We start from the raw sequence: 10503 nt of genomic DNA, 5'->3' as shown, positions 1-10503 counted from the left end.
ATGAGATAAAGCAGAATCAGACTTATTAACCCATATACTCTTAATCTTGGAAGAATAATTGGGTGATCCAATGACATACCCTTGATAGTACTAATTAGAATGAGAATAGTTCTTTGAAACTTTAGATTTAGGACTGCTTGAATAACTGTTCGAATATGAACAATTATAAAAGCTGGTTTTACACTGAGAAGGAGAACCAGTTGAGCTTTGAGCACAAGAAAGGTCTTTAACTTTTTGTAAAAGCTGGTCTCGTTCTACAGTAACTAAATTATATTTAATTTTCAGTTCAGTTCTCATGTTCAGTTTAGTTTCAAGGTCTGTCTTTAGATCAGACAATTTCCTTGAAGTATCCAGGAGTTTACCTTCTAACTCCTTCTGAAGCATTTCAAACTGTTTGTTCTGACTTAGCAACTCGCTCTTCTCTTCATCTGAGCTGCCGTTGTCATTCTCCAAAGCGATGTCAAGCCACTTCCTCTTCTCAGTAAGCTCTTTTACAATTGCTGTATACTTCTTTGAAGTATTTCTTTTCTCTGAAGCAAATTTCTTTTTCTCTTCGTCTAAAGCCTTTTGCTTTAAGTCAATGCTTTCAGACAGTTTCTGCAGCTAGCTCTGACAGTCTTCGGAGATGTCTGTCTTTTCTTTAGCATGTTTCTCTCTTTCCAAAACAATAAGCTGCTCAAAATCCGAGATTTGCTTTAGAAGCATATTGGCGTTCAGCTCGAGAGAGTTAATCTTATTCTCATAAGATTCTCTTTCAGCTTCAAACTTTCTTTTAACGTCCATAATCCCCTTTCTTTCTATCTCTATCTCTTTTCTTTCATCATTTAAAAYCTTTTCYGCTTTCAAAACTTTTTCTTTCTCTAAGTTTAACAGCTCTCTTACTTCAATCATTTCACTTTCAGATTTATTCACTATAGTAGTTAAGTCCTCAACCTGTTTATTTAACCTAACTGCCTCTTCTGGATCAGCACAGATTTTCATCAGTTCATCCAGCTTTTCTTGCAAAATTCTCTTCTCTTCTTGCTCTCTCTGAAGAATACCATTCAGATGATTTGACCATGATATACTCTTGCTAAGACTAGAATCTACTTGAGCATACTTTTCGTTAAGCTCACGATATTCTTTAGTATAAAAAACTGCCATTTTAAAAAAAATATTGATCAGTTAAGGATCTATGCAGTGAAATCAGATAAAAAATACGAACAGTTATGCTAAAAAAAAAAGAAAAACACAAACACTGAAAAACTCACGCAAAAACAGATATACAGTGATCCAAAAAGAAAATCTAAACACAAACAATCTAAGAAACTAAAAAACAGTCTAAAAACAATAAACCAAGTCCAAAAATTATGACTTTAAGTCCAAATCACACCGATCCAAGTCCAAAACAAACAATAACCACTTTTTATGAAAAAAAAATATACTATCTGCTTCACTTGGGTGTTTCTCGTATGGATGTACTTCTCACGACACCTTCGTATCAGTCACTTTGCACTAAACAGCTCACAACAAAGAATCTGCTTGCTGCTGTGTAGAAACAGTCCAATCTTAACAATTCAGTTTAAATCAAGACAATCAGCTGAGCTGCTATATCAGTCCTGTATAGATGTGTATGCTGCTGTGAAGATTAGAACTTGCAAAATCAATACTGCTGCAATTCTTGTTGCCATCTAAACACAGCACATAATCTGTAACAGCCTCACTTTCACTGTGTCAAAGCGTTGCTGTTTTAGGTGTGTCTGCTGCACAAYGTAGTTACCAACAAAGCTGATTTAGACCTGTACACTTCTTAAACACTGCACACATACATCACAAACCCAATGCTGCTGCCTCTTCAACCTGCACTACCTGTTGAGCTACCTACTGTTTCAAATCTCAAATGATTCCTCCTGAGCTGCTGTTGGAACTGCTTTGCTGTCAAAATGTGCACGCAGACTGTTAACCAATGCTAGCTGCTGTCACAATTTCTCTCTTCTTGCTGCAGTCTTTTTCAACCTATTTTAATTGAGTGCTGCTGCGAAAACAGTCCTGCACACTTCTGTTTTAAACCAAAACAGATTAAAGAAACAAATAAAAATACACGACTGTTTATATGACAGCAAGGACCTGTTTAGTTGTGCAACTGTTTAGTGACTTATGACAGTAAGTGCCTGCATTACCTGCTGCTATTAAACCTGTGTCAAACAAATTAAATAGAAACTGCTTGCTGTTGTGAACAAAACAAAACCTGTTAACTGTTAACTGCTGTTCTGTTTGCTATTTATTAAACAGATTAAACCTATTAATGCTTGAGTTGCTGTCAAGATGGTTGCTCAATCTGTCACCTTAACAGACTAACCAGCACACTATTAATAGCCTAATCCTACAATTTTCTTTAAAACACAGGCTGCTGCTGCTGTGAAATTGCTCCTACTGTTTCGGTTACGTCTGCTACATGCTTTGAAGTTGCTGCTGTTTCAATTCTTCTTGTTGCTGTCAAAACAGTAACAAAAAAAAATAATCCGGTTCAATGCTAAAGCAATCTAAAAAAATGCTATCCTGCTGTTTTGCTGCTGTGTATGAGCCTAACTGTTATGACAGCAAGCACACTCTAGCAGTATTCATAGCCTGCAGTTCACTGTTGCTGCTGCTGTTGTGTAGTAGCTGCTGCAGTTTAGTGTTGTTGCTGCTGTTTCTTTAAAGACCTGCTGCTTCTGCGGTGTATGAACCTAACTGTGAAACAGCGGCCGGTTAAAACTGTACACAGTTGCTTACTCAAGAATTCATACCACAACCCTTCTCTTCTGCTCCTTTTCCTTCGCTCAACCCACAAACACAAATCCCAAATCAAATCGATCCATTTATGTAAACGAAAATCTCCAGTCTTTCAACCACACTTTTGAATTTTGATTCAATATATCATGGCTGAAACTTTGAGCTTGATCGATAATAATATTATCGTCACTCAAAAACCCATGGATTGTGGAAACCCAGGTGGGGAATCGACGGAATCTTTAGCTCCGCCGGATAAATCTCCTTTTAGAAGGATTGAGCATGTCTAAAACCTTTAAACTCAAACAAATTGATATGAGATTTAAAGAACCTGCAATTGAGTATGTCAGCATAGAAATCAACAGTTTGAACTCAGATCAAAGTCCGGTCAAGAATTCATCACAAATCATTCTGTTATCCAAATCCAAAAACTAAACAAATTTGATGGTTTACCCAAAACAGAATCAACTTTGAACAAAAACTATATCCTGGGTAATTAGAATTAAGCGGATTAGAAGTCCGCTAAAAAAAAAATAGTGCGATGCACAAGTCCTAAACCGGTCAAATGAAAAAGAAATCCTAACCTGAAATCAACCGGTGTAGCTTAATCCGTTCAAGAAATCTTACCTGCTGTCAGAACCCTAATCCGGTCAAGTGGTGACCGGTATAGATGAATACCGCTTGATGAATACCGGTCAAATCTTCTCCGGTGTAGATGAACACCGGCTGAATGAAAGCTTCAAGTGATGAGCGGTGAATATGAATACCGCTTGACGTTTACCTCTCCGCTCGATTTCTTGTAAATCCGATTGTCCTCTTCTGTTCAATTATCCATGAGGAAGAAGAGAACTTGTAAGCGGACACTTAGTCCGTTCAAAGGAATGGGCCAAAATTAGACTGAAGCCCAAACAAAAATTCAAGTGATTAAACACGGTGAATTTTAGACGGTTTAACAAAAACAAAAAAAATTAACAAAAAAAACAAAAACAGATCAAAACTCTTAAAAACACAAAAACTAAAAAAAATAAAGAAAAAATGGATCAAAACACTGAGTTACGAAAAAAAAATTAAGAACACAAAAAAAATTTAAAACACAAAAATCGATTAAATCTTGATATAAGTTGATCAAATCACAAAAAATTTGTGAATAACAAAGATTCACAATTCAATTTCGAACATATTGATCATGTTTTTAACATCAAAACACAAGATTTTATTGAGAAAATCGGATCAAAAACGAAGAAAAACTCAAGAACACGAAGAACACAAAAATTCAAAAAAAATAAAAAAATCCAGAAAAAATTCACTTATCTTCATACTCTTCCTCTGATTTCTTGCATTCCAGCTTTGATACCGATTGTGTGTCCACAATCATTGATCAATCTTTATATTAAGTTTCCTTCAATGGCAGATTCATGGATTTATCATTCAAGAACACTATGAACACTTTATGAATATTGAGAGGAAAAGTCAATCCTCTCAATTCAGTCAAACCTTCTATTATCAATGTATATTACAATTAGCTCACCTTCACACACTAATTACAAAGATTAAACCATATTTATATGGTCAAYYTAACTAAYAAAGTCAAAGTCAAACTAGTCTAAGAAAGTCAAACACGCTGACTTTACAATTATAGACTAAAGTTAATCTTTCAAGACGAATACAATTAATACTGATTTTTCAGTCCTAACAAGACCTCCAGGTCATTCCAGCATTCAGCGATCAAAGGAAGCTTGCTTAGCACGATTGTTGTTGTCTTGTCCTTATGCACACAAAGGACAAACCCATACCCTTGCAAAAGTTAGTACGGTACGGAGCCGATTAGTCGACTCTTTGTCGACCAACTTTAGGCAAGGATGTCTGCTAAAAAATAGTGCTTTTGTACCATTCACTATAGCAAAGGACAAGCCTTCCTCTTAATGCTTGACACACACTCTAAACCTACCATATTGCATTAAATGTTCATTTAATGCACTGAGTATAAATAGAAGTGTTTCTTCTCCATGCAGAGTGCGCGCATCTCTCTACTATCCTATTCTTACTTCAAGCATCTTCTAGCTTAAGTAAAAGATCTTCCTTTTAGCAATCTCTTTTCTTGTATTTGCTAAAGATCTGTGTGTAACCAAAGATTGTTTAGATAGGTTTTCTTTACCTTATCTTTCTGCAAACAGTCTTGTAAAATCTGTATTGATCTTCTCTATCAATATATATTTTAAATTTGAAAATACTGTGGTTGTATTCATCCCCCCCTTCTACAAACTGTTTATATTCTTGTAGACTCTTACGGGACCAACAAATTGTGATCAATGTGGTTAATGCTTCTTGCAAGCTTAAAGACATGCTTCGACAAAGTTACAAAGATAAAGTGCAAGAAACAATTGGTAAGTGTGAAACTGATACTGGAACAAGGAAATACCTAGAGCTTTCTCTTATACGAGCTGGGGATACACGGTGGGGTTCTCATTACAAAACCATTTTGAGCTTGATTGCTTTGTTTCCGAATGTTGTTGAAGTGCTTCGGTATGTTGAAGAGGACGGGGATAATGGTTTTAGTCGCACTCAAGCAACTGATATTTTACCATATTTGAAGACATTTGATTTTGTGATTTATTTGCATTTGATGTTTCATATTTTAGCGGTCACATACTTGTTGTCACGGGCTCTTCAAAAAAAGGATCAAGATATTTTGGAAACGGTTTCATTGATAAGAGGAACCAAACAACTAGTGCAACAATTTAGAGAAACTGGTTTTGATCCACTTTTGAAGAAAATGTATTCTTTTTGTGAAGCAAATGGTATTAAAGCTTTGGATATGGAAGACCGTTATTCAAAAAACGGAAGACAAAGGACCAACATCACCAATCGTCATTATTACAAGTTTGATATTTTCAACAATGTTGTGGACATGCAAATTCAAGAGTTTGAGGATCGATTTAGTGAGGTAAGTACTGAATTGCTTAAAAATATAGCAGCTTTGAGTCTATGCGATTCATTTTCGCAGTTTAATGTATCAGATTTATTGAAGTTGAGTGAGTTGTATCCTCAAGATTTTAGTCATATGGAAAGGATCGCTCTTGAGAAACAACTTAACATGTACTATTTGATTGTGCGTCAAGATGAAAGATTTGCCGATTTGAGTGGTATTGCCGAGCTCGCTAGATTGCTAGTGGAAACAAAAAAACATAAAACTTATCCTCTAGTATATCGGTTATTGAAGTTGGCTTTGGTTTTGCCAGTTGCTACCGCAACAGTCGAAAGATGTTTTTATGCTATGAAGATTGTGAAGTCAAATTTGCGCAACAAAATCGGTGATGAATTTTTGAATGCTGCAATGATATGTACTATAGAAAAAGAAGAACTTTAATAAGTTGTACTTATGCACAATTTACTTGTAATCTTGAATTTTAAGTAATATGCATCAGTAAACAGTACTTCATGCATAAAAAATGTTGTTTAAGAGTTTTTGTCAAATACTTTATAATATAGTATAAATAATTATAATATTAATCGTAATTTTACTTTCTTTCTTTTTTCAGCTTTATTTTTTGAGTTTGTTAGTCTTTTCTTTATGTTATCATTTTTATTTTACTTTATTTAAAGAACGAACATTTAGCTAGATTATAAAATTATATAGCAAAGTTTCAAACCGAGTAACTCAACCAACCATTAAGGTTTGGGTTAGGCTAGGTTGGGTTGGATTATAGTTTTGCTTAAAGGGGGTGTTTGGGATTTTTTATTTGAAACAACTTATGTTTTTCTACAAAAAACACTTATCAACTTATTATAAGTCAGAAGAGTTTGACTTCTTCAAAAACTTCTTATTACCGATTTAACATTGATATAAATTAATTATCTAAACATTCAAAATTATTTATTACTGATGCCACACCAAAATTGTTATCGATTTGTTTTTCACAAGTAATACCAAACATCCGTTGTTCCAATGTGTTGGCCCCAAACCAACAAGGCCTTAAAAGCTGGTGTACCAGAGTTGGGAATTCAGCAGCCAACATTCTCTAAACGAAAAAGTGGAGGCTGGTGATAATGTCCGGTGCTAACTGCAAAGAAGTCGACCCAAGAAAAGAGGAGGAAGAAGAAGAAGAGGAAGAAGAGATGGTGACAGGAATGGGATCATACAAGGGGAAAGTTAGAATGGTGAGAGGAGATCCGTCAGATGAGATGATGCTGCTCTGGGGACTTCAACAGCCAACATTCTCTAAACCCAATGCTTTCGTCTCTCAATCTTCTCTCAATCTCACCCTCGATGCTTGTGGTCGTCGTCTCTCCATTTCCCAGTCCCCTTCTTCCTTGGTGAGTTGAATGTTTTTGCTAATTTTCAAGCTAAAACCCCAAATCCTAAAACCCTATCTTTTGTCATAGTAATTGAAATGTCTTAATTTACCCGCAGATCATAGTGCAATTCTCATTCACTGGAACTATTTCATCTTATAAGTACTTTGCATATTATCTAGTGTGTTCTGTTTATGTGCTTCAATGTCGGTAAGGTTTTAATTCAATGTTTTGATGTAATTACAACTATTAGGGGTTTTAACCACAAGGGTGGAGCTTGGCTCCAAAGGTTAAAAGTACCTGGAGGTCCAGGTTCAAATCCAAGAAGAAATACAAATCCCCTTGTGGCCACGGATGTTCAAATATGGTGACTCCGGACTAATCGTAAAGCATGTGGTCGGCCTGGGATTAGTCGCCTTGGGTTGGATATCCAGGCTAATAAAATAAAATAAAAACTATTAGGGGTTTTTGGTAAGTTTTGACTTCTGTACTGGACAACTTAACTTCCTATTTTCAAAATTGATTCTTTTCTCCATTTCACTTTGTCATTTAGCTTCATCTGAATTCTTTGTCTGAATGGCTAGAGCACCATTTTACAATCCTTGCTTCATGTCAACAACCGGTCTTTATTAGTTAAGCCTACGACTTCTTTCGAGTTCTTCGGCTTCTTTATCTCCATCTATGCATGGGCTAGGAGATGCTTTCTTCAAACCTTCATTAGTTGAGAAGTGATTTTATCTAAAAAAATTCTGCTACTAATGGAATGTCCTTCATCTTTCTGGTGTAAGACTTTTCTGGGTTCTTGTTTCAGAGTTCCCTGCTTTGTGGTAGCTTCATGTCCATCAAGTTTTCCTTTCAAAGAGCACTTTAGTTGGTGGTTTATACACTGCTAATGTATCAAGGCCATTTTATTAGGTTTTTTACTGCTTAACTCCTAGTGTCTATGTTACTGTGACAAGTTCTATCTATTTTCATTACTTTATGTTAATTGCTATATTCTAGGGCGCTCCTGGAGTTACTGGATCAGTCATGTGGGATAGTGGAATTGTTCTGGGGAAATTTTTGGAGAATGCGGTGGAAACAGGATTACTTGGTCTTCAAGGCAAGAAGGTTGTTGAACTAGGCGCAGGCTGTGGTTTAGTTGGGTAATAATGTTGGTTACGCCATTTTTGTCTTTTGCCCTTGTTAAACTGTCTTGATTATTGTGGTGAGATGCACGGCATTCTTAGTTTGATGATAATAGTTGTAAATACAAAGAAAAACTAACCAATTCGCTTTAGGGACATGCGAGAGCAGATGTATGTAGGCCATATTTGTCATAAAAGCCAAGGATAGGTCTTCATGTGCAGTAGAAACCAAACAAAACAAAACAAAATATATACAATAGAAGACTAGTCTTCATATTGCCTCTTTTTAAAGTTAAATATTCTCATATAGTGTTTCCAGTTGTATTGCAGCTCTTCTAGGTGCTCAAGTTATTCTTACAGATATGCCAGATAGATTGAGGCTTCTTAAAAAGAACATAGAAGATAATATGTATGGAGACGTGCGGGGTTGTGCAACAGCTAATGAACTCACTTGGGGGGATCGTCCTGAGCCAGAATTGGTTGAGCCATTACCTGATTTTGGTACTGTTTACCTTTTTGCCTCAGAGATCTGTAGCTATAAGTTTGTCGATATTATACCACATTCAAACAAGTAGAAAGTTGGACAAATACAATAGGAGTATCGTCATTACTTTCTTGTTGGACACTGGGGAAAGGGGGATTTTTATCATGCATGGTTTGAATGTTAGATTTCTTTTGAACTTAAAAGGTCCATGTCTTAATTGCTTATAATATGAAAATTTTAATTGGGTTATAGGTATACCTCCCTGATAGTTCTTTAGTTAAAGCTCCTTTAAGTAATGACTTAGCTGAAGTGTACAAGGAAGTTGGTTTATGAAAACAAGTCTTGCACGATGGACACACTAACAAATTACTCTTTTGTATTCAAACGATGTTATTCAAGTATTTTGATTATAATTACTTATTTATGATGTCCTGATAGTATATTGAATTTGTATCATTATGTTAAATTCAGAACATGAAACAAACAACGATTTATTTTAATCTTTACAGATATCGATGACTTATTTCATAAATGAAAAAGGAAAAACAATCAACCCCTAGCTTTATTGTTCTCTAGATCTTCCCATGAACTTATATGTATACATATGCATTTCTCTGTAATAATACTAGAGACTTTGTAACCCATTCTGCATCATATCTGGTAGTTGTTACAAACTCTAACGCCGACCACCCTAGCTCTTACGGAGTTCTGCCACCGGCAGCCGTGTTGCAAATGCATCATCTGTAGTTGTCGCACTGAGACAGGTTGAGCACCTCCGTCTTGAAGTTCAAACTCTTTGGCATCTCTATTTGGCTTGGAAAGTCTGCTTGCTTTCTGTGAGTACCTGTCCTGTCTTCAAGGCTTCTATGCCAAAATCATGCATTGTCATTGTATGTCCTGAAAAGAAACGTTCAAATTTAAATGATCCATGAGCTTTAATGCTGAAGGAGGCAACTTGTAGGAACTTCTGTTGTTCGGAAAAACGTTACACACGCAATAGGCACAACCCTACGCACAACCCAAAAACAAGAGAAGAACACAAGAATTAACGTGGTTCACACGATCAGATTGATCGTGCTAGTCCACAGGGGCAACTAGGTTTTTCTTTTTTTTAGGTGCTACCAATGTTTACAAGTACAATGACATTAATATATATAGACAAACATAATTAGGGTTATCTCCTAATCAAGGAAACTAGGGTAGAAACTAGGGCCGACTCCTTTTGGGCTAGGGCCGGCTCCTTACTTTATGCCTCCCTTTTGTCTAACTTAGTTGGCCGAAGCCTACATTCCAACAATCTCCCACTTAGAGGCTTCGAAACACGTTCACCTGCACTCCTCTGAACTTCTGTAAACACCAACCGAGCTTGAGCTCCCCTAGTTGCCACCTGCCTTCTCAACATTATTCCTGAAGGCCAGTTGAAGTCATACAGAACTTCAGCTTATCCAGCGTCACAGACTTGGTGAACATGTCTGCTGGATTCTTTGCACCTGAGATATTCTTCAAGTTCATCGTACCATCACTGATCAGYCCTCTGACAAAGTGATACCTCATCCCAATGTGCTTTGTTTTCCCATGATAGACTGGATTTTTAGCAAGTTTCACTGCACTCTCATTGTCATAGTGTAACGAATAATCAGCTTGTTTTTTCCCAAGTTCTTCAAGAAAAGTCTTTAACCATACTAGCYCTTTACTGGCTTCAGCAACTGCCATGTATTCAGCTTCTGTTGTTGATAAGGCCACACTTTTCTGAAGTCTGGACATCCAACTAACTACTGTTCCTCCCACTGTAAAAATATACCCAGTAGTGCTTTTAAATGTCTTTTTGCATCCACCCAAATCAGCATC

General features: G+C 36.3%; 2 protein-coding genes across 6 annotated transcripts in view; both read left to right on the top strand.

Annotated features, from left to right (window-relative positions):
• The first annotated feature begins 5092 nt into the window (after positions 1-5092).
• Positions 5093-6118, top strand: LOC112503222. Its single transcript, XM_025107288.1, has one exon. The coding sequence runs from the start codon at positions 5093-5095 to the stop codon at positions 6116-6118; it is 1026 nt and encodes a 341-aa protein (XP_024963056.1).
• Positions 6119-6781: 663 nt separating this feature from the next.
• The window catches only part of LOC112503220 (protein N-lysine methyltransferase METTL21A), an 11316-nt gene continuing 7594 nt past the window's right edge, over positions 6782-10503 (top strand). For 2 of the 5 annotated variants that reach the window (XM_025107284.1, XM_025107283.1), the window contains exons 1-4: positions 6782-7065; positions 7163-7254; positions 8047-8154; positions 8491-8672. In XM_025107284.1, the coding sequence (XP_024963052.1) occupies positions 6799-7065; positions 7163-7254; positions 8047-8154; positions 8491-8672 (649 nt within the window). In that variant the 5' untranslated portion in view covers positions 6782-6798. Of the gene's footprint in view, positions 7066-7162; positions 7255-8046; positions 8190-8490; positions 8673-10503 lie in introns of those variants that run through there. The other 3 variants (XM_025107286.1, XM_025107285.1, XM_025107287.1) reach the window with 2 other exon arrangements.

Source organism: Cynara cardunculus, unplaced genomic scaffold, assembly GCF_001531365.2.
Source record: "Cynara cardunculus var. scolymus isolate 2C unplaced genomic scaffold, CcrdV1 Un_Scaffold_2685, whole genome shotgun sequence".
Classification (NCBI taxonomy): domain Eukaryota; kingdom Viridiplantae; phylum Streptophyta; class Magnoliopsida; order Asterales; family Asteraceae; genus Cynara; species Cynara cardunculus.
This window is presented reverse-complemented; position numbering and strand designations above follow the sequence as displayed.